The sequence below is a fragment of the Trichomycterus rosablanca genome, chromosome 17, assembly GCF_030014385.1.
Source record: "Trichomycterus rosablanca isolate fTriRos1 chromosome 17, fTriRos1.hap1, whole genome shotgun sequence".
Taxonomy (NCBI): Eukaryota; Metazoa; Chordata; class Actinopteri; order Siluriformes; family Trichomycteridae; genus Trichomycterus; species Trichomycterus rosablanca.
The window spans coordinates 9,387,410-9,410,634 of NC_086004.1; the positions used below are offsets into that span (position 1 = coordinate 9,387,410).

The following is a 23,225-nucleotide window of genomic DNA, read 5'->3' on the forward strand; positions in this document are numbered from 1 at the left end:
AATTATTTCTTTATTAAGCAAGTGCATCACTTCGACGCTCGGTTACATAACTAAGCCAATCAGAGTGCTTGATACTGAGATGTCGTTCAGTCTTGTAACACATAAACTCGTAAAAGCTGTATGTTATGGTCCTGAAGTTTTCATACTCGGATTAAAAGTTATTGTTTTGTAAACCAGTGTAAAACAAAAGATCAGGATTACGATCGGCATTAGTAAAGCCGATACCGATCAGTAAAAAAATGCCTTGATCGGCCCCGATACCATTTTTTTTAACTGTACAGAAATAAATTATAGTAAAGTCTTTCTGTTATTGTTCACTTTCCTATAATCATCTCTGATCAATAATTTAATCTCTTCAGTATTACAAAGGCTGGGTCGACAGGAGCCTGGGAAAGGAAAAGGGCGAGTTTGTTTTTATCAGTGTAGAAAGCCAGTGTATTTCCCCAGAGACTGATCCTGCTGCAATAGGGAGCACAGGGGAAAGTACTAAACACAAAAGTGCTTACAAACCTACTTATGGTAATGGGTGGAAAGTGGAAAAAAATAGATACTGAAAATGGAAACACAAATAGTAACAAATTGAGCCATGTCTTCAGCTTAAACAGGCTATGTTTAGCAGCGGCTCCATCACTGAGTGGCAAAAAATAGAGACAAACTTAAGATGCAACTTTTTTGTATTTTCTGATTATGCATTTGACCACAATTTTCTCCCAATCTAGTTGTATCCAGATACTTAATAATAATTTGCCTCTACTGCTGCAGACTTCCAATCTTGAGCCGGGAGGGTTGCAACAGCCACACGCCCCCTCCGACATGTGTGCAGTACCAACTGCCTCCTTTTAACTGCTTGAAGCGGGTAACAGGGTTTCCGTTTCACGTTAATACGGGTAACCAGGTTTCCGTTTTGTGAAGTCACACACCGATTAACCGGCAGAGGCCCCAATAGCAGCAGTTATGAGGAAACCCTGTTCAGCCATTGTCCCGCCCCTTACAGACACACAGCCAATCATCAGTGTATTTTACCTCTGCACCACCAGAGCAGTCTGGATCAGTACTTTCCATCCAGAAATTTTATCTTCAGGACAAACTGCACTACTTTTAAAGAACTGACCCTCACGGTCTTCATCAGTGATCTGCTTTTTACAGCTGAAGCCTACAAAGACACACGTTTGGCTGTGTGTCGGTAGAGGGAGGGACAATACAACTTCTGCTGACTGGTTAAGGTGTCTGCATGAGGGGAGGCTGATCACAGATGTCAGTGTGACAGTTTCGGCCATCCTTGATTGGGGGTGGGGCAGCGGCAGCAACAAGAGAAAGATAAGCTTTAATTAGTCACGACTAGATTGGGTGAAAAAAGGAGAGGGGTGCTCAATGAAGAATTTATCTTTTATATACGCTTAATAAAGAAAGATTCCTCAGCATACTGACCTTCTCGAGGCTGACCCTAGTTCTCTTGACCAGGGCCTGCAGCCGGGCAATGGTCTCGTTCTCCCTCAGCAGATAGGAGTTCAGTGGGGAGCCAGCAAGGTTTCCATTGCGCTTATCATCGACAGAACGGAATCCCTTTATTTTAGAGGGACCCTCAGTGCAAAGTGCGTTTCCTTCCGGGGACACTCCGAATGCCAACAGAACTTCTGAGATCTCCTGAATGAACTCCAGCTTGTTTGGGAACTGGGGTAAATCCTCGGGCAGCTCTATAAAGTGGTTGTCGATGTCGACAAAGCACAGATTTGCCTGGGAGGTAAAACAGATTTTAAAACTTTAAAAATAATAACAAACTAACATAAAAGGGATAGGAAATGTGCACCACAAATAAACAATTCACATCCAATAATCCTGTATCTACTGTCAAGCATAATAGTGTTAATATTAAATCTCCAGCAGAACAGTGGCAAAACACATTAGATAATAAATACAATAAACTGTAAATTGGATATACCCAATTTGGGATATTGAAAAATAGGGTGAGGGGGGTAATGTCATTTGTTGATACACACTAGTTTAAGCATTACGGAATGCTGCTCAGCAGCTAATGCAAAGAGAGAAAAGACTGCGTGGGAAATAATCCTCTTGTCGCTGCAACGAGTTAGGCTGTCTCGTAATATAGCATGACATACAGCATAATCCACATGCCATAGAGATCTCTGTAAGACTCCGTAAGGGTGTTGTGCAGTCAAACATGGGTACCAAAGTACATAAAATTCCCAATTCATAGGGGGTGTACATGCAATGACAAAAAAAAAAAATAATAATCCTACTTCCTATATTCAAAATTTGCATTTACTTCCACCCTATGAGCAGGGCAAATTGAGCTATCTTAGATTCTCAGCTGAAGGCAGCTTTGGCATTTTTAGGGATGACACTATCTACCTCTAGACAACAGGGTGAATGCTTCACCGTCTGGCCACAAAAACTACCATACGCTCTTTAGTGTGTATCTAACAGCACTGCTAATAATAAATGAATAAAATAATAATGCATTTTATAATTCCAACTCCAATTGTTGCCGAGTTCCACTGACCTCCTGAGGCAGCTCCAGCATGGTGCGGTCATCCTGGCCATTGGAGTGCAAGCCCATTAGGTAGGGCACTGGAGCATCCAAAAAGTGCAGCAGTGAGGCAGGAAGGATAGGAACGTATACGTGCTGCCACTGGAATGGAAACATCAAAGCCGTGATGCTCTCAGCCACACTCATCAGCCGCTGGTAATCTGTTCAACGCAAAGTAAGAAGAAGGTGAGGAAATGATTCCGCTGTCAACACACAGTACATGGAATCCTGCACAATTTTGGCCTGTGCAATACTCATCTGGCAAATGAATTACAGCAAGGGGTAGAAGGGATATAGTGAAAGGGTAGCAAATTCAATCACTTTTGTTTTTATTTGATTTATTTTTTTTGTTTTGCATTTTCTCCCGAATTTTTTTAGCGCATCCAATTTTTACCCAATTGTGTTATGCTTCCTCTCTACTGGTGCCGACCCCCGCCCCGATTGAGGAGAGCGAACTGACACACGTCCCCTCCGACACATGAGCAGTAGCTGACTGCATCTTTTCACCTGCACGAAGGCGACTTCATATGCAATCAGCCTTGTGCACGGAGACCCACACCCTGATCGGCAATATTCCTTTACTCTGTGCAGACGCCATCAATCAGCCAGCAGTGGTCGCAACTGCACCAGTTATGAGCCAAACGTTGTTCATATAGCTGCCCAGCCCAGCCAGATGGCAGAGCTGAGATTCGATACAATGTATTTGAAATCCCAGCTCTGGTGTGCTAGCGTATTTTACCGCTGCGCCTCCTAAGCGGCCCACTTTGGTTTTTATTAATATACATTTATTATTAAAGGGTATAAACTGAAGCTGATTGAATTATTATAAACACGGTTGCCATTGATTGGGTACACAAAAAATGGAACAGTTATTAAATTTAATATCTCAGTTGTGCCATAAAAGATTTCATAATTGTGCTCCAAAATAATGATACGGAAGGTAAGAGAAAAGCCAGCAAAAGGAGTTGCAGAATGACTTGAAAGTACCAGTATCAAGAGCATCACAAAACCAAAGTTGCTTAAGATTGGTTTTTATAGGAGAAGGTGAAGATGCTTGCTTGGCTTAATCAGTCCTGACGTAAATCCCATTAAATTAATAGACGAATTTAAGGTTATGAGAGACATTTATACTGCTATGTTAAGTGACAACAATATGCCAAAACAAATGAGTCCAAATTAAACCACAATGGAGCAAAAGCATTTTACTGATTACATTTTTAAGCTGTACTGTCAATGATGACTTTAGAATGAAGTGCTAATGTTATTAACTTATAGTGGCTGAATACTAAATTATTATTCTTCATGCTTATCAATACATACCCTACTGCAGTGTAGTGTATAGTGCAGAAGCGGGCATTAGCGGTATAAGATACTGCTGAATTGAGCAAGTGTGGGACTTAAAAATAAGCCTCTCACAGATGTCAACATAACAGGTTCCCAGTTTAATATGTTACAAAGCATATCCCAATCACAGTATATTTCTGCTCTTATTATGAACCACTAACATGTGGCTTTTCTCTTGGATTGTTTCCATCGTTTGCTTTACTGTATTTGGAACTCCTTTTAAAAACTGACGTCCTTGTTACAACAAAGCATTCCTGTACGACTTTGAAGTGCTTGGTGACCTTTTCAATTTCTATTTATTTAAAGTATAGTTAGAATTTCCAGCCTCGGTGTACAATACACTCGTAGTTCCCAATAGAACAATTGAGATTTAAAATGTCACGGTTCAAGTGGAACATTATGTTCTGTTTTTAGAGATGCTAAAACCAGCAGCTAGACATGTTGGCTTCTGAGGTAGTCAATCATGTGTTGCTAAAAGATAAGATAGGAAAAGTGGCTTAAGGAAATACAAACTGTTGACAACTTTAAGGAACCCCTTAAATAAATTGTGTACCAAAATATAACAAGAGACAGACACGGCATTTGTCATTTTACAATGCTGTGTGTTTTGTTTTAAAGTGGAAAAGGACAATGTTGACTTGAATTTTGGACCAAGATGGCAAGAGAAAAGTTCTAAAAAAAAAAGATGGTCCATTTTTGTGGCATAGATGGCAGAAGCTTCACAAATTCTGTATAACTGGTTAGTGTTTCATATGTTTATTAGCAGGTGTGACATATACCAAGAGAACAGTACAAAAGTCTTAACCCCCCAAAATTAATACTAATAAATATTCCCACTGTTATGCTATGATTTGGGGGTCTAAGATGGAAGGTGCATCTTCATCTAAGATAGAATGGTCATTGCAAAGAAGGCAAAGGTATTCTAACCAAACATCTGATCAATATGATGGAATATATGATTGTCCATTCTTCAGGTTGATATCTAACAGTCAATCATATGGTACTGACACCAGGGCTAAATTATGCACTTGGGTGTTAGACAGAACTCTCAATGTATCAACTAACATTGCTAACAGATGTATAAAATATATTTGGAGCAACAGTTTAGGGGGGACTTTCCAATGTTCCAGCATAATGTGCTGCTATGCACAATGCAAGGTCCAATAAGACCTGGTTGGATGAGCCTCAAACCCATCCTTGCTCCTAAAGCACCAGGCCTTTTCTGGATCTGATCATTTGCAGTTGCTCAGTACAATTCATATGCCACTCATACCACCCCACGTTTGTTAAGAAGAGCGCTCATTATGTGTGCAAAAGCTGGAAGCTTCCAGTAGTGGATTAAAGCATTCTAGGAGAGTCACGCTATGCCCTATGCGTATCTCCACCTTTAATTTAGCTTATGGGTAAATGGCTTATGGCTTAATATTGTAAAACTGAGACTTCTCACTCACTCACTTTCTTAACCGCTTATCCAATCAGGGTCGTGGGGGGTGCTGGAGCCTATCCCAGCTTTTCAATGGGCGCAAGGCACACAGTAACACCCTGGACGGGGCAGACACACGTACTCATACACACACACACCCATTTACTTATAGGGCAATTCAGTGTGTCCAATTAACCTGGCTGCATGTTTTTGGACTGTGGGAGGAAACCGGAGCTCCCGGAAGGAACCCACGCAGACACGGGGAGAACATGCAAACTCCACACAGAAAGGACCTGGACCACCCCACCTGGGGATCGAACCCAGGACCTTCTTGTTGTGAGATGACAGTGCTACCCACTTAGCCACTGTGTCGCCCCAAAACTGAGACTCAAAACACTCAGTTTCATGTTGAATCTGTTTTCATTGTACCCCATTATAAATAAATTGGCTTATATGTACTCTACACACCAAACCAGCACAGTTAAACACTACAGTCAAATAAGTTCCCAATATCTCCCAAAATGTGTGCTTTGACACATTAGCACTTCAGATAAAAACTTCTTATATAATCCAAAACTTTAGGATTTCCGATGTATGTTCTCGGATTCTCCTCTAAAACAGCACATTGCAGCCATAGGCTATCTAGCTGCAGGATGCAATCAAAACAACAGACGCAAGATTCATGTGTATGGGAACGACATTTGCCCATCTAAGCTACAAATTAGATTTCTATTTATAGACCGGCCCCAGAAAGCATCTCCTATTTTGGAAACGTCCTCCCTCAGCCTGTGACTCCGCTTGTATCTAATGACATGCTTTTCAGTTGGAATCTCACACTCCTAACACATTCTGCTGCGCCTTCTGGCGATACAGGGGATGATGTCATTTCCAGCCAATCAAATATCTGCTGCATCACGAGCAACCTCCTCAACCGGGGGCAGTTGCTAGGTAACAACCCACCGATGCGCCCTAGCAGCCCCCTGACGTTTTGTCGAGCGTTTACTGATCCATGTTGCTGTAACAGATATCCCGCATCTGTTTTCTGAATTCTTGAACTTTTACCCAGAGTGCTTTTCTGTTCCGACCAAATCCAAACCTCTGAGGAGTTTTAGTTTTACAGAATTCAGTGTACAATATTAGATCTGACGGCTTATCCAGGTCATAAGGGAGGAACTACAAGCTTTTAGCACTTCACAGAAGACCAAAAGATCACAGCAGAATGTTTATATAAAATATATAGCCAAAAGTATGTGGACAGCACTTCTAAGTATTTGGTCTAGGTTTTTCAGCCACACCCGTTGTTAGCAAAGGTATTATCTCTATGGATCTTTATGGGCCTTGCTTTGTGTAAAATGGGACACAGTCATGCAGAAAAGGGTGCCTTCCACAAACCGTTACCACAAGTTGAAAGCTTATGGTTTATGTTACATAACTGATTTGATCTCTTAACAATGGGTATGGCACACACCTGAACTCAGTAATTAAGTGGGGTGTCCACATATATTACAGCATATAGTGTTTAAATAGTTGAATGTAGGTAAAATTGATTGCCTAACTAGTATCTATTTTTTTTTACTTTAGTTGTGAACTGATTTCCTACTTTTTGCTCAATATTTCCTGGTTTACATACACTGACTAGGCATAACATTATGACCACTGACAGGTGATAACACTGATTATCTCTTCATCATCACGGCACCTGTTAGTGGGGGGGGAGGGGTGTATTAGGCAGCATAAGGATTTGAGCGAGTTTTACAATGGCCAAATTGTGATGGCTAGACAACTGGGTCAAAGCATATCCAAAACTGCAGCTCTTGTGGGGTGTTCCCGGTCTGCACTGGTCAGTAACTATTAAAAGTGGTCCAAGGAAGGAACAGTGGTAAACCGGTGACAGGGTCATGGGTGGCCAAGGCTCATCAATGCACATGGAGATCCAACAGACGAGCCACTGTAGCTCAAATTGCTACACAAGTTTGAGGTGTTGACTTGGCCTCCAAATTCCCCAGATCTTAATCCAATCGAGCATCTGTGGGATGTGCTGGACAAATATGTCCGATCCATGGAGGCCCCACCTCGCAACTTACAGGAGTTAAAGGATCTGCTGCTAACATCTTGGTTCCCTCATTCATTTATTTATTCATTTAGGCTCAAGTTCCAGCTCCGTACATAACATGCAACCACGGCTGTCTATGTTTTTTAGCACAGAAAGCAGCCAAATTTTGCCTAAACGACATGCACAAACAGCCAAATCATGTTTACTACACCTCATAAAAAATTAAACACAAGTGTAGGGAAGACTGGAGAGCACCTGAATGTTTTTTTTCCTATTTCACATTCTGACATCACTCAGCCATTGCTGTCCAGTGGGGTCATTTATAACATGCTCTGACATTACAAGTCTGACAGCACTGTCACTTGTGTAACTGTTTGTCTCTAGAATGACCACTGAGTAAACAGAGGTCAAATTCAGTATTAACATAAACGGATCTGCTGTAAATACAACTCAGTCCACTGCAAAGATCTATAGTACAGTGTGTGAGAAGGTGTCACACAGGCTCAGAAGCTCATACAGTGGACCAGGGATGTTACAGCGTGACTTTTTCATGTCAAAAACAGGCCTTAGTAATATGATGCATTATTGCTGGAGGTAGTCATTATGAGATGGTAAACACTGGCCATAAAGCAACATTCAAATGATAGTCAATTGGAATTCCTGGACATGGTGTGTTGCAAGAACACATTTTCCACACCATTACACCACTAGCAGAATGCAGGGCGGTTGTAGCCTAGTGGTTAAGGTCCTGGACTAGTAATCGAAAGGTCGCTGGTTCAAGCCCCACCACTGCCAGGTTGACAGAAATGGTCGGAATAGAGGGGTGTGTTTCTTTTTCACATCTGTGTGAGGTGAAGGTTAAAAAATGTCAGCATTCAACTTACGTTGAGAATAGAGCAAGATCTGGATCTCGAGCAGAGCGCAGGTAAAGAGCTGTAGCACATTCTCTACACCAAGCAGCTCGAAGACGTCTTGTACGGGAAAGTTAAAAAGCGGAAGCTCTGCACCGCTGGGCCGCTGACACACCACGGGTCCGTAGACGCCAGAGAACTTTAGCGAGCGCCCGACAGGCGGTAGCGGCACTTCGTAGAGGATGTTGTACACGTAGCTGTCAAGCGGTAGTGGAGGAGGCTGAGGAGACGTCACGGCCTGGTGCAGCTGCTCAAGGACCTTGCGGCACGCCTGAACGAAGGCCATGGGTGCCATCAGGCAGATGCACTTGGACACGAAGAGCGTGTCGCGGCCGATGTCGTAGGAGTCGAAGCGCTGCAGGCGGCCCTGGGCATCGTGCTGCTGCTCGGCATTGTGCATGTGGTAGAGCGTCTGCATGGCGCTGCAGATCTGTTTGCTAGTCACCTCTTCGAAGAACGTGAGCGCAAAGCCGTAGGTGCGTGAGCCGTCCTCTCGTGTGATGATGAACGAGTGGAAATGGGGCTCGCGTCGATCAGCCTGCGTTCGAAATGACAGGCCCTTAGGCATGCAGAGCTGTGACAAAAAGAGAACAGATTGTGCTTTTAGACATTTCTGATATCATATTGTAAACAATTTAAATAATATTGTATTATTGCAAGGCAGTGCAAAGAAACTAAAAGTATGTGGACACCCCTTCTGTTTGTTAAGGTGTTTCAGCCACACCAGTTTTCAACAGGGACATAAAATCAGTTACACAAAATGAACAATATGTTTACAAATATAAAACTGTGTCTGGCAAATATTCATTGGCAGCACAAAAGACAGTGGTAGCCTAGTGGGTTGGGCTTCGAGCTATCAACTGAAACTTGAGGAAGGCCCCTAACTCTTTCAAACAAGCTAGGGTATGCATAGAAAGAATTTTGTTGTACTGTACATGTATATATGATAAACAAAGGCATTTCTCTTCTTTTATGTAAAGTCCATGGTTTGATAAGTTTGGTGTGACGGAACATCAGTGGCCTGCACACAGCCCTGACCCCAACCTTACAGAACACCTTGAGAATTAATTGGAACATTGATTGTAAGCTAGACCAATTGCCTGACTAAATAAATAGCTAAAAATTCCCTCAGACATGCACAATATTTTGGAATGGAATGTCCAACAAGCTTATGATCAGGTGTCCACATACCTTTGGCCACCTGGGTATCACTGCCCAGTGAATCGTACCCACCGTGACTCTGAATAGGATAACACGGTAGTAAAACGAAAAACGAATGAATGAATGAATTAATTAATCAATTTATTTTAAATTGCATTTAAATTCCAATTTCAAATAAACACTCAGTTCCACCTTAAGACTCCCGGGGACACATTTACCTTTTTCTACCTAGTTTTTGTAATTAATTGCTAAGAAAAAGTTATTCCAAGTTCAATGTGGTTGCCACTGCCTCTTTTTACCGTCTGTACATTTGCACGTCAATGTACAGTATATCATGCTGCACCCAAACCACATACTACTGTACTATAAAGCAAGTCACATTAATGAACTAACATTATCATTACCTTTTTTAACACTCACAACCTGGTCAGTCATATTTTGTGAGTACTACTTAACTACTTGCTTGGGGTTTAATAAATAGTAAATAGCTAAGATCACTCAGCCAATAGAAAGTCACCCATATACATGTAACCCCAATTCACTGTTAAACTAACAATTTACCATGCCAACTGCATCCTGGTCAAACGGGCTCCACTCCACATTCTCAGGATAGTGTGCTAAAACCTTAGATTTAAATGTTCTCCGCAGTGGACTCTGCTCAAAATTCTCACCTGGAAACAAGAAGAAAAAAAGAGAAATAAGACAAATAGGATAGGTAAAATAATAAGTAAATACAAGAAGACAATAGTGTGGTTAAACATTTCAGCTCAAATAAACGCTCATTTTAGAAAGAAAAATCCGAACAGCCAGAGCGTCATCTAAAAATCAAAAATAAACATGCAATCACAAATAAGACGGAATGAATGTGGAGTGAAGCACAAGTGACATGTCATTAGTACAATAAAAGTACAAGTTCACATAATAAATAAGCAGACTTTGAAGGACTCCAAGAGGAACAGGAAGATACAGTCAAAGAGATCAGCAGTATAACACATCAGCAGTTACAGGCAAACTGATCAACATGGATTGTTTAACAAATTAGTAGTGAAAGTCAAACAGATCAGCGTGATTTTCAAACAGACCAGCAGTAAACATATTAGCAGTAACAGTCAAGCAGCTCAGAAGTGCCAGTTAAACAGATCAGCAGTGATAATTATACAGATAAGCACTGATAGTCCAACAGATCAGAAGTGATTGTAAAACCAGATCAGCAGTGAAAGTAAAACAAAGATCAGCAGTGATTGTAAAAACTGATCAGCTGTGAAAGTAAAACTGATAAGCAGTGATAGTAAAATAGATCAGCAGTGATAGTAAAACAGATCAGCAGTGATTGTAAAAACTGATCAGCTGTAAAAGTAAAATAGATCAGCAGTGATTGTAAAAACTGATCAGCTGTAAAAGTAAAACTGATCAGCTGTGATTGTAAAACTGATCAGCAGTGATAGTAAAACTGATCAGCAAAGATAGTCAAACTATTCAGCAGTGACAGTAAAACTGTTCAGCAGTGAAAGTAAAACTGATCAGCTGTAAAAGTAAAACTGATCAGCTGTGATTGTAAAACTGATCAGCAGTGATAGTAAAACTGATCAGCAAAGATAGTCAAACTATTCAGCAGTGACAGTAAAACTGTTCAGCAGTGAAAGTAAAACTGATCAGCTGTGATTGTAAAACTGGTAAGCAGTGATTATAAAACAGATCAGCAATGAAAGTAAAATCAGCTTTGATAGTAAAACAGATCAGCAGTGATAGTAAAACTGGTAAGCAGTGATAGTAAAACTGATCAGCAGTAATAGTCTAACTAATCAGCAGTGACAGTAAAACTGATCAGCAGTAAAAGTAAAACTGATCAGCTGTGATTGTAAAACTAATCAGCAGTGATAGTCTAACTAATTGGCAGTGACAGTAAAACTGATCAGCTATGACTGTAAAACTAATAAGCAGTGATAGTGAAACAGATTAGCAGTGATAGTGAAACAGATCAGCTGTGATTGTAAAACAGATCAGCAATGACAGTCCAACAGATCAGCGGTAATTGTAAAAACAGATCAGCAGTCATAGAAAAACAGATCAGCAGTGATTATAAAATAGATCAGCAGTGATAGTAAAATAGATCAGCAGTGATTATAAAATAGATCAGCAGTGATAGTAAAACTGATCAGCAGTTATTATAAAATAGATCAGCAGTGATAGTAAAACTGATCAGCAGTTATTATAAAATAGATCAGCAGTGATAGTAAAACTGATAAGCAGTGATTGTAAAAACAAATCAGCAGTGCTTGTAAAACAGATCAGCAGTAAATATAAAACAGATCAGCTTTAACTGTAAAACTGATCAGCAGTGATAGTCTAATTAATCAGCAAGGATAGTAAAACTGATAAGCAGTGATAGTAAAACTGATAAGCAGTGATTATAAAACAGATCGGCTGTGATTGTGAAACAGATCGGCAGTGATAATCATTCAGATAAGCAGTTAACAGTCAAACATTTCAGCTCTCTGACCAGTAAATGTTGTAAACAGAAGAGGGTACAGCCAGGTAGGATGTGAAGAGTTAGAAATATCGTAATCCAAATCCATTCACCATGTAAAGCCAAGCTTAGAAACATAGTGCCAAGAAAAAGGAGTGCTTGAAGTCAGAGATTAAGGGGCACAGGAGCACAAAAGCATCATCTGAGATGAAGAGGAGGGAAACTGGGTTGAGGAAGGAGAGTTACCTTCACATGCAATCGCCAACTTTCCTTGGGCGATTCCTTCTTTGAATTTAGAAGCCTGTATATACTGGCATAAAGCTACACAACAGATAAAACAACACGATTAATCACACAGGCTACGAGGGGACAAACGTCTACAGTGGTTTTAACGTCTACAGTGGACTCATATAGAGTCAAATGATGCACATGTCCTACAGATGCAAGTGGTGAAATATAAATGAGTGGAAAATCTTTAAAAAAAAAATTAAACAAAAGTGAGTTCAACAATAAAAAACACCTTTTCAAGTTGCCATACTAGAAAGAACAGCAATATTGTAAGTTACTTGTGTTTAAATTAATACCTAATGGTTACATAATCATAAAAAAGATAATGAAATAAATATTGTACACTGATCAGCCATAACATTAAAACCACCTCCTTGTTCCTACACTCAGTCCATTTTATCAGCTCCACTTACCATAAAGAAGCACTTTGTAGTTCTACAATTACTGACTGTAGTCCATCTATTTCTCTACATACTTCTTTAGCCTGCTATCACCCTGTTCTTTAAGGGTCAGGACCCCCACAGGACCACCACAGAGCAGGTATTATTTAGGTGGTGGATGATTCTCAGCACTGCAGTTACAATGACATGGTGGTGGTGTGTTAGTGTGTGTTGTGCTGGTATGAGTGGATAAGACACAGCAGCGCTGCTGGAGTTTTTAAATACCATGTCCACTCTATTAGACACTCCAACCTAGTTGGTCCACCTTGTAGATGTAAAGTCAGAGACGATCGCTCATCTATTGCTGCTGTTTGAGTTGGTCATCTTTTAGACCTTCATCAGTGGTCACAGGACGCTGCCCAAGGGGCGCTGTTGGCTGGATATTTTTGGTTGGTGTGACAGTAAGGTGTTTAAAAACTCCATCAGCGCTGCTGTGTCTTATCCACTCATACCAGCACAACACACACTAACACACCACCACCATGTCAGTGTCACTGCAGTTCTGACAATGATCCATCACCTAAATAATACCTGCTCTGTAGTGGTCCTGGGAGAGTCCTGATCATTGAAGAACAGCATGAAAGGGGGCTAACAAAGCATGCAGAGAAACAGATGGACTACAGTCAGTAATTGTAGAACTACAAAGTGCTTCTATATGGTAAGTGGAGCTGATAAAATGGACAGTGTGTGTAGAAACAAGGAGGTGATTTTAATGTTATGGCTGATTGGTGTATATAATAATATACATAGATAGAAATATATATATATAAACGAAAACAATAATTAATATTGACAAAATATAAAAAAACACAAAAGCTTGACTTTTTCGCATGAAATTGTTACAATGATGTACCTTGAAGCAGGGTGTAAAAGTGAATAACATTGTTTATCTTATTTAGCACTTTTGGGGATAGAACAAATGAAGCAAAGAACAGGTAGTTCTTGCAGTTGCTGGGTTAGTATAAATGTGTAAAAAAATATATAAATGTGTAAAAATTAGGGCTGTCGAAGTTAACGCGATAATAACGCATTAACGCGACCTCAATTTAACGCGATAAAAAAAATTAGTGCCATTAACGCAAATTCTAGTTCATGTTGACACTTGACTGGTAGAACAAACGTTTTAATGTCGGACTTGCCACCGTTTTTCATTTGCGGTTTGTTAACATAATGTAACCGATCGTGGTAGTGATGCACTTGCATAATAAAGAAATAAATACACGCTATATTCACAAGTTGTCGGGAGCAGAACACTTTTCTTACACTTAATTAACTTCTTCTTCTGTACCGAATACCGGAAAGCTGAGTCGAGCACGTTAGTTCATAAACTATGGAAGCCCCAAAGGGTCAAAACACACTCACTTCGTGTAGAAACGGCCATCAAACCATCGTCACGATACAAGCACAGAAAAGTCTGTTACAATAATTACGCCTTATCCCACCTAAAGCACCGCTGATCTACAATGTTTGCTGATGGAGAAATTCTAACCTACAATCTGACATTTACTGCCTAGTATGTGAGTGAATAAAACTCCCTTACAGTTTTCTCTTGTCCCAGCAGTTTTTAACATAAGTACATTTAGCATAAAATGTGTTCACCATTTTAATTGTAACATTTCACTTAAAAATCCTTGTTTTCTATAACATTTACACAGATTTTTTTTTTAATGCGATTAATCGCGATTAATCTCAGAATTTCATATAGTTAATCGCGATTAATCGCATTAAAAAAAAAATCTGTGTAAATGTTATAGAAAACAAGGATTTTTAAGTGAAATGTTACAATTAAAATGGTGAACACATTTTATGCTAAATGTACTTATGTTAAAAACTGCTGGGACAAGAGAAAACTGTAAGGGAGTTTTATTCACTCACATACTAAAATAAAAATTTTAATCGTTTGACAGCCCTAGTAAAAATATAAATGTGTAAAAAAAAATATAAATGTGTAAAAAATATTAATGTGTAAAAAATATCAATGTGTAAAAATATATAAATGTGTAAAAAATTATTAATGTGTAAAAAAAATAAATGTGTAAAAAATGTGTGAAAAAAAATAAATGTGTAAAATATATAAATGTGTAAAAAAATATATAAATGTGTAAAAAATATAAATGTGTAAAAAAATATAAATGTGTAAAAAAATATGAATGCGCAAAAAAAACTGTTTAGATTCAATTCTCAGAATGCGCCTGTAGGTGGATCTGGTGCATGCGTACTGAGGTAGGGATCAAATCAAATCTTACTCTGTAGAGATCTGTGGCAATTAGAACCAGGCATCAACCAATGTAGATGAATTTACAGCCAACAGAATTAATCAATCAATGACTTCTTATTCAGTTATTGGTTAGCCAGTTAACACTGACATCCCTAGTATTTACTTTCTCCTTCATTGCATATAACATTGTAAAACTCTGGCTTGGTTATGTAGTTATCGATTCACAAAACTGTTAGTACTGACCATTCAACAGAAGTTCTAGGGTTGGTTTGCCTTGGAACGAACATGTGAAATGTACATTCCAAATAAAAAACACAGGCAATATAGGCTGCATTTAATTCACGGCTGACCAGTAGAATGTATGATCTCAGTTTAGAATCTAGGTCTGGAATTTGAGGAATTTGAAAGTTTGCGGACAAGTCCAAACACAGTCAAAGCCCCTTCAAACACTGACAAGATGACAACAGGGCCAACTATGGAACAATATGAGTAAGAGCAAAGGTATGTTTAGTGGAAATGTCTGCAATACCTCCATATCTTTGCTTCGATAATAAACTGTGGTTGATATGATTTAGATTTGCCAGTCGGCTACAAAACTACAAGAGAAATCTAAATAAGTTCTGATCTAGGATCTACAACCTTTCTACACATACAATCCCTCCACAGTTAGTTGTATCCATGGTATACACAATTATTGGGAGTCCACAATGCCATGTTCCCTAACAAGGTTTCCACATAGCATAAACCAACCGTAATTGTTGCCAGATACGTCAATTGTCATTTCATCTGACCATACGGCATGGTTCCAGTCAAAGACCCTTAAGCAAACTCCAGGCACTTACATTTGTGGTTAGATGACATGAAAGGCTTATCCTGGCAAGCCTTCCAAATAATTATGGAGACTTTATGACTCTAAGATGCAAATTTTCTGTAACTCTTCAACACTGATCAATGGGGATTTTTTTTTACCTCTTTCTTCACCCTCCACATTGTGCGTTAAGGCAAAACAAACTTGGGTCTGTATCCAGGCAATATTGTCACAGTCCCAGTTGATTTTACAGTTGAACTTTTTATCTATTGCCAACTGTATAAATAAACACTTTAGGCAAGCAGCTATTTCATTATAGCTTTTGACTTATAAAGGTTAACCCACTTTTCATCATTAGTTTTTGAATATGATGTCCAACCAACACAACCAACAGCAAATGCTGGTTCAAAGTCTGTCATGCATATGAAAGATTACTTTCAAATATAATGATTTTCTCTTATCTCTGTTGGGTTTTACACCATGGTGTGTATGCGTGTAGCAGCATTACTGTACAATGGGACTGCATAACTGGCAACTTTTTTTGCATCACCTGCACCTTCCTTTAAAACAAAGAAGTAGGCATATTTGTGTGCTGTTAAAAGTTCAAAATCCCTTTTAGCTGCTTGTTAACTCTGTACCAATACCATGTTTGTGAAAGATCTGTCATGAGCCCTACAAAAACCAGACTTTCATTCCTCCTCAGATCACATGAAGATGAGTCAGTCTATGGATATTTTCTTTTTTTTGTCATAATCTGCCTAAGATATCATGACTTGCAAATGGCTTGATGAGACCATTTGCTTTAACAAGCTTTTAAAGCTGCAAACAAATGAGCCTTTGTAAGATGGGTGTGAAAAGGCATCAGTAAGTAGTCTAGAGCTTTCAACTGCACCACCATTTAAAGAAACAGGCAGAAATTCAGTATGTTGCAACTACTGGTGTATTAAAATCACATACTGTATATTAGCATTATGGGTATTTGTTGGAATAGTAGTGATAATAATTGTAGTAATAATAATCAGTTGATTCGTCTGTTATTTTAAAGATTCCCTATATGCTTCTGAACACAGCATAACAGAACTAGCAGTAACCCCATACACAGGCGATGGGTGATGCAATCAGAAGTCTCTTGAGCACTCAGTAGGTGGGAGAGAGAGTGTGCCACATTTTCTCTTTTAAGACTTCCCACTGCTCCTCCTGTGTGCCAGGCAATGCCTTTATATTAGTCTCTCAGGGCCAAGCATCACAATTAAGCAATGCTTATTCATCTAATGCCTCACATTACCAAATATTAAGGCCTATTTTCAAGCCATCTTAGACCTAACTGAATCAAAATATCAACCTATTAGGTAGTCCAGGCATGGCAATTGGATGGCAAACATAAATCCCTTTTTACAACTAAACTTTCTGTTATGTGGGTGTAGAATGTTAACGGTCTCATCTTTAGTAAAAGTCAATGTTGAACATCTATATTTTAAAAAAATTGAAAATCCATAGTAATGATAACGTATCCCAATAAACCCCATCTCCCAATCTAATCCAATTTCCAATTCCTGATTGTGAACCCGCTGCCACTTGGACAACCCCCAAACTGATCAACCCTTCTGATGCTTGTCCAATGTTTATTTACAGAAGCCACACCCACAGTTGTATTCATGCGGTGGACATAGCTACCATCATTAAGAAAACTTAGTAGAACAGTCCCTACTTCAATAATTCTTTTAGCTGGTTAGGAAATTTGTCTCTTTTAGTATTTGTCTAGAAGGGTCCTGAAGTTACAGGACTCCACCTTTATTCTGTGCAAAAGAAAGATTTAATAAAATACTGCTTTGAAAGACTTGTTACCTTCACTTGGAAATTTTCATAATTGCATTAAAATTAGGGCTGTCGAAGTTAACGCGATAATAACGCATTAACGCAATCTCAATTTAACGCGATTATACGCAAATTCTAGTTCATGTTGAGACTTGACTGGTAGAACAAACGTTTTAATGTCGGACTTGCCACCGTTTTTTATTTGCGGTTTGTTAACATAATGTTACCGAGCGTGGTAGTGTCGTAGTAATGCACTTGCATAATAAAGAAGCTGCCAGTCCTCCATTCACGTAACGCTAGGACGGACACTTAAAAATCCTCCTTTTGGAGTGAACTGGTTTCATTTTTGATCAATATTATTTACCATTGGCTCAGGTACATGTCGAAACAAATGCTTTGTATTTCATTGGTTTAACAGCCTCATTTGACTCCTTATAGAGCTACCACTGGCCAATCGGAGAAGGTCCGCCCTCTAAATGCTAGTCTGTGATTGGGTGGTTGAATTTCGCCCGCCCTCTCTGTTTTGTAAACACCGCGCTACCTGAGTCAATCACTCAGCTCTCATGATCAGGAACGCGGTGAAAATGCCAAAAAGTAAACTTTTGAGGCAGCGATGAACGGACCTAAATATGAAAAGACACAACATTTAGTGAGTAAAACAGTCATTTGTTATATAATTCTTGCTTAAATTGGTCAAAAACTGTTATATGGGTTCTGGATTCATTCTGTGTGTTGCAGTAGCATGTCCCCCTGTTCCTAATAAGATGTCCGGCTTTTTGGGGTGTAATGAATTTTTTTTGTTACTATGAATCTGGCCATCCTAGTCTAAACACACTCAGTTCGTGTAGAAACGTCCATTAAACCACTGGATAGTATTACTGCCTAGTATGTGAGTGAATAAAACTCCCTTACAGTTTTCTCTTGTCCCAGCAGTTTTTAACATTAGTACATTTAGCATAAAATGTGTTCACCATTGTAATTGTAACATTTCACTTAAAAACCCTTGTTTTCTATAACATTTACACAGATTTTTTTTAATGCGATTAATCGCGATTAACTATATGAAATTCTGAGATTAATCGCGATTAAAAATTTTAATCGTTTGACAGCCCTAATTAAAATACAAAAACATTTTATGTTTCTTATTGTTTTTAAAACTGTATGAGAAATGCTCTTCAATTTTATTCATAATATATCACAATGATTCTAGTCTTTATTCACCAAACTATTTAGCAATTAAACACAGTTTGCATGAGCCACATCCACCACTTTATTCAGCTCTTCCACATATCCACCATCCACCAACATTAGAGAACAATCCCTAATTTAAAAATTCCCCTCACTCTGTCAGGAATTCTGTCTCTTTTAGTGTTTGTTTAGAATAGTCTTGAGGTTGATGGACACCATCTTCATTCCTGTATAAAAGTGATGCAAATAAATAATGCTGTCTAACTGCAGTTTAGTTGGTTTTGACCTTTTGGTTTTGAGATGTAATATACAGGTATTGTATATTTATTTGCATTTTCAGAACTTTGCAAGGAACCCAGGTTGCATGACACCTCAATTTCCTTATACAATAGCACAGTGGTTCTAGTCTTCATTGTCCATATTATTCTGCAATCAAACAACAGTTTGCATAAGCCACGCCCACAACTTCATTCAGCTTTTCAACTCATCCACCATCTGTGAGAAAACCTTGCAGAACAATCCCTACTTCAATCATTCTATGTGATTGTTAGGAAATTTGTCTCTTTTAGTATTTGTTTAGTAGGGGCCTGAAGTTATAGGACCCCACTTTTACCTAGTATAAAGAAAGATTGAATTATTAACACTTACAAACTTCTTTATTTTAGACCTTTTTCTGTTCAAGAAAAAAAGAACTACTAGTGTTTACAAAAAACACTTTGTAGTTTATTATTGGAAAACGAACATTAACATGCGCAATACATTTGAATTTATGTTCCCAGTGCTTTGTTTGTAATGACACAATCTCAGTGTTATGGTATAGCGCAATGGTTCTAATCCCCATCAGCCAAAAAATCAAGCCAAACAATCCACATTTTGTTTATCCCTTTATGCGTCGTCTTCCACATTATTATAAAAATCAGTTTGTATAAGCCACGCCCACAACTTCACCTTTTCCACATGTCCACCATCTGTGAGAAAACCTTGCAGAACAATCCCTACTTCAACAGTTCTATCACACAGGTAGGAAATTTGTCTCTTTTAGTATTTGCCTAGCAGGGTCCTGAAATTATTAGGACCCCACCATTATCTGTAAAAAGAAAGACTCAATAAAATCTTTTCATAAAGGCTTTTAAACATTTGGTCTAAGAATCATGTTTATAAGGGATATGCTCAATCTGGTGTAAATAGAATCCATAGCCTGGAACTTTCATTTAAATTTTCATTTATAAGGAAGCTAGTTTGTTCAACACATCTTCAATTGTATTTATGGTACAGCACAATATTATAGAGTCCTTCAACAAACAATCCAAATTGTATTATTCCTTACTCTTAACACTAAAGTAAACATTTAAGAGATATCTGTTAATTTCCTATATTATCCAGCACCTTACTTCAACAAACAAGAGACTGTAAATAAGGCTTATGCTTCTTTATCGTCCAAATTATTCAGCAATTAAAAAACAATTTGCATAGACCACGCCCATAACTTCATTCAGCTTTTCCACATGTTCACCATCAGTGAGAAAACCTTGCAGAATAATCCCTACTTCAACAGTTCTATCACACAGGTAGGAAATTTGTCTCTTTTAGTATTTGTCCAGAAGGGTTCTGAAGTTATTAGGACCCCACCATTACCTGTATAAAGAAAGACTGTATTAATTCTTTGAATAAGAATTTTTAATATTTAGTCATACTATTTAAACTCTCACTGTCCAGAAACCCCCCTATCCTATTGTTTGGCCCAATGGTTAAAGAGTCCTTTAGCAAGATAATCTGGCCAAACAAGCCACATTTTATTTAATCCTTTCTCTTAACACTAAAGTAAACTTTTAAGAAATATCAGATAGTGTCCTATGTTATCCAGCACCTTTCTTCAACAAATAAGAGACTGTAAATAAGGCTAATGCTTATTCATGGTGCAAATTACTCAGCAAATAAACAATTTGCATAAGCCCCACCCACAACTGCATTCAGCTGTTCCACATGTTCACCATCTGTGAGAAAACCTTGCAGAACAATCCCTACTTTAACAGCTCTAACACAGTGTTAGGAAATTTGTCTCTTTTAGTACTTGTCTAGAAGGGTCCTGAAATTATTAGGACCCCATCATTACCTGTATAAAAAAACACTCAATATAATCTTTTCATAAGGGCTTTTAAGAATTACGTTTGTAAGGGATATGTTCAATCTGATGCAAATAGAAACCATAGCCTTGAACTTTTATTTAAGTTTTCATTTTTCAGGTACTCAAGTATAAGGAAACTAGTTTGTGTGACGTATCTTCTATTGTATTTGTGGTACAGCACAATATTATAGAGTCCTTCAACAAACAATCCAAATTGTATTATTCCTTACTCTTAACACTAAAGTAAACATTTAAGAGATATCTGTTAATTTCCTATATTATCCAGCACCTTACTTCAACAAACAAGATACTGTAAATAAGGCTTATTCGTTTTTATTGTCCAAATTATTCAACAATTAAAAATCAGTTCGCATAAGCGACGCCCACAACTTCATTTAGCCTGTCCACATGTTCACCATCTGTGAGAAAACCTTGCAGAACAATCCCTACTTCAACAGTTCTATCACACTGTTAGGAAATTTGTCTCTTTTAGTATTTGTCTAGAAGGGTCCTGAAGTTATTAGGACCCCACCATCACCAGTGTAAAGAAAGAACTGAATTAATCTTTTCATAAAGACAACCTCATTTAAAAATCATAATTGGTGATATGTTAACATTTTTCAGCTACCCATTTATAAGGAAACTAGTTTGTATGACATTTCTTCAATTGTATTCATAGTATAGCACAGTAGTTAAGAGTTCTTTAGCAAGATAATCTGGCCAAACAAGCCACATTTTATTTAATCCTTTCTTTTAACACTAAAGTAAACTTTTAAGAAATACCTGTTAGTTTCTTATGTTATCCAGCACCTTTCATCAACAAATAAGAGACTGTAAATAAGGCTAATGCTTCTTCATGGTCCAAATTATTCAACAAATAAACAATTTGCATAAGCCACACCCACAACTTCATTCAGCTGTTCCACATGTTCACCATCTGTGAGAAAACCTTGCAGAATAATCCCGACTTCAACAGTTCTACCACACAACTAGGAAATTTGTCTCTTTTAGTATTTGTCTAGAAGGGTCCTGAAGTTATTAGGACCCCACCATTACTAGTATAAAAAAAGATTTTATTAAGTGCTTTTATGAAATAACAAGTCTAAATATATTCATTATGATTAATATCAAGCATGATGCTGATTTATAATTATAAAAAGCTAGTCTGAATGTTTTTTTTCTAAATAAAGTAGATAAAAGTGGAAGGTCAAATTTTTCTTAGTATCTAAAACATCTTTGATATTAAGACTTGTCTTACATACTTATCTAAAAACACTCAAGATTTCTGAAAGCAAGAGTTTTTACGAGATGAGTATTATAACTTTGACCTAAGCCTTAAGTCTTAACCACAATGCACAGCTACCAAGATTACTGGTGACCTTTTTAGGTTAAAAGAAGAGCATGGGAAATTCTAAACATGAAATGGGTTTTACTCTCACCTTAAACTAATTATCTGCTTATCGTGAAGCATGATTTGCAAATGTCACCAAATGTCATCCAGCAGTTCATTCAGGTGTTTCACATTTGTTATCAGTTAAAAATCTTTTCGGTAAAATCCCCTGGGTCATCTGCAAAACCAGTGGTTCTCAACAGTAGTGCATGGATCATTTGCGTCCCACAATTTCATACTATAAACTCATTCCTTAAATTATAAGGTAATACATATGTGAAGCCTCTAAATTGGTGCTCACCCACTGTTGTGGCCAAGCTGATAAGAGGTTATAATCCTCAAGGCTAAACACATGTGGTGACTACCACTGCCCAGAGCATATGAACTCTAAGCACTGTTCCAGTGGTATGTAAGGGATTCGCTTAACGATTTCTATACACTGTGTTTAAAACTGAAACTTTTGTTTTTTCACTGAATACATTCTCAAAACTTTTGGTTTTCCCTTTAATACATTCTCAGCAGGTCAGTAATACCCATCCAACCATACAAAGCAATATAGCTCCTGCTAGCTAAAGCATATTTGTGCAAAAATATGTATAAGCTTTCTGAGTTGAGAATGTCGGAGTGACCATTTACACAGTTTCAGGGAATTTAAAACCAAAACATGGGGTAGTACGCAAAAGGACGTCTTGACCCTTACAACCTGAATCAATACTGTCTGTAATATTTCCAGTCTGTGACACGTGTCTTCTTCTACAAATCTATATTTCCAAGAAGATACAATTATTTGTATTATTATTTTCTGATGCTGAATGATACCTTTTGGCTGTCTCTCAGCTGTACAGTAATAACCACTATTCATACAAACTGCAGAAGAACTGTGTGTTCTCTTACATTTTCTAAGATGTTAGAACTGAGTGTTTCCTCGAAAGTCTACAATAGATAATCAGAAGTCAATCAGGCTACCTTCTGAGCTGTTCCCTACCCATAGATTTAACAAGGCTGGGACAATAACAGGCTTTTTTCCTCTACAGATGCCAGTACGG

At 38.2% G+C, this 23,225-nt stretch overlaps 1 protein-coding gene and 6 non-coding genes across 8 annotated transcripts in view; 6 read left to right on the plus strand and 1 right to left on the minus strand.

Annotated features, from left to right (window-relative positions):
* The window catches only part of dennd5a (DENN/MADD domain containing 5A), a 54,366-nt gene that overhangs the window by 16,891 nt on the left and 14,250 nt on the right, over positions 1-23,225 (minus strand). The window contains exons 2-6 of one of the 2 annotated variants that reach the window (XM_063012694.1): positions 12,154-12,228; positions 10,002-10,111; positions 8,253-8,853; positions 2,522-2,709; positions 1,429-1,734 (exon numbers count right to left, since the gene is read on the minus strand). In XM_063012694.1, the coding sequence (XP_062868764.1) occupies positions 1,429-1,734; positions 2,522-2,709; positions 8,253-8,853; positions 10,002-10,111; positions 12,154-12,228 (1,280 nt within the window). The remainder of the gene's footprint in view (positions 1-1,428; positions 1,735-2,521; positions 2,710-8,252; positions 8,854-10,001; positions 10,112-12,153; positions 12,229-23,225) is intronic. The other variant, XM_063012695.1, reaches the window with a different exon arrangement.
* Positions 17,393-17,451, plus strand: LOC134331965 (U7 small nuclear RNA). Its single transcript, XR_010015192.1, has one exon. It is a non-coding gene; the product is annotated as a U7 small nuclear RNA (small nuclear RNA).
* Positions 19,687-19,745, plus strand: LOC134331966 (U7 small nuclear RNA). The gene has a single exon (XR_010015193.1). It is a non-coding gene; the product is annotated as a U7 small nuclear RNA (small nuclear RNA).
* LOC134331968 (U7 small nuclear RNA) lies at positions 20,235-20,293 on the plus strand. The gene has a single exon (XR_010015194.1). It is a non-coding gene; the product is annotated as a U7 small nuclear RNA (small nuclear RNA).
* Positions 20,713-20,771, plus strand: LOC134331969 (U7 small nuclear RNA). Its single transcript, XR_010015195.1, has one exon. It is a non-coding gene; the product is annotated as a U7 small nuclear RNA (small nuclear RNA).
* Positions 21,263-21,321, plus strand: LOC134331963 (U7 small nuclear RNA). The gene has a single exon (XR_010015190.1). It is a non-coding gene; the product is annotated as a U7 small nuclear RNA (small nuclear RNA).
* LOC134331964 (U7 small nuclear RNA) lies at positions 21,781-21,839 on the plus strand. Its single transcript, XR_010015191.1, has one exon. It is a non-coding gene; the product is annotated as a U7 small nuclear RNA (small nuclear RNA).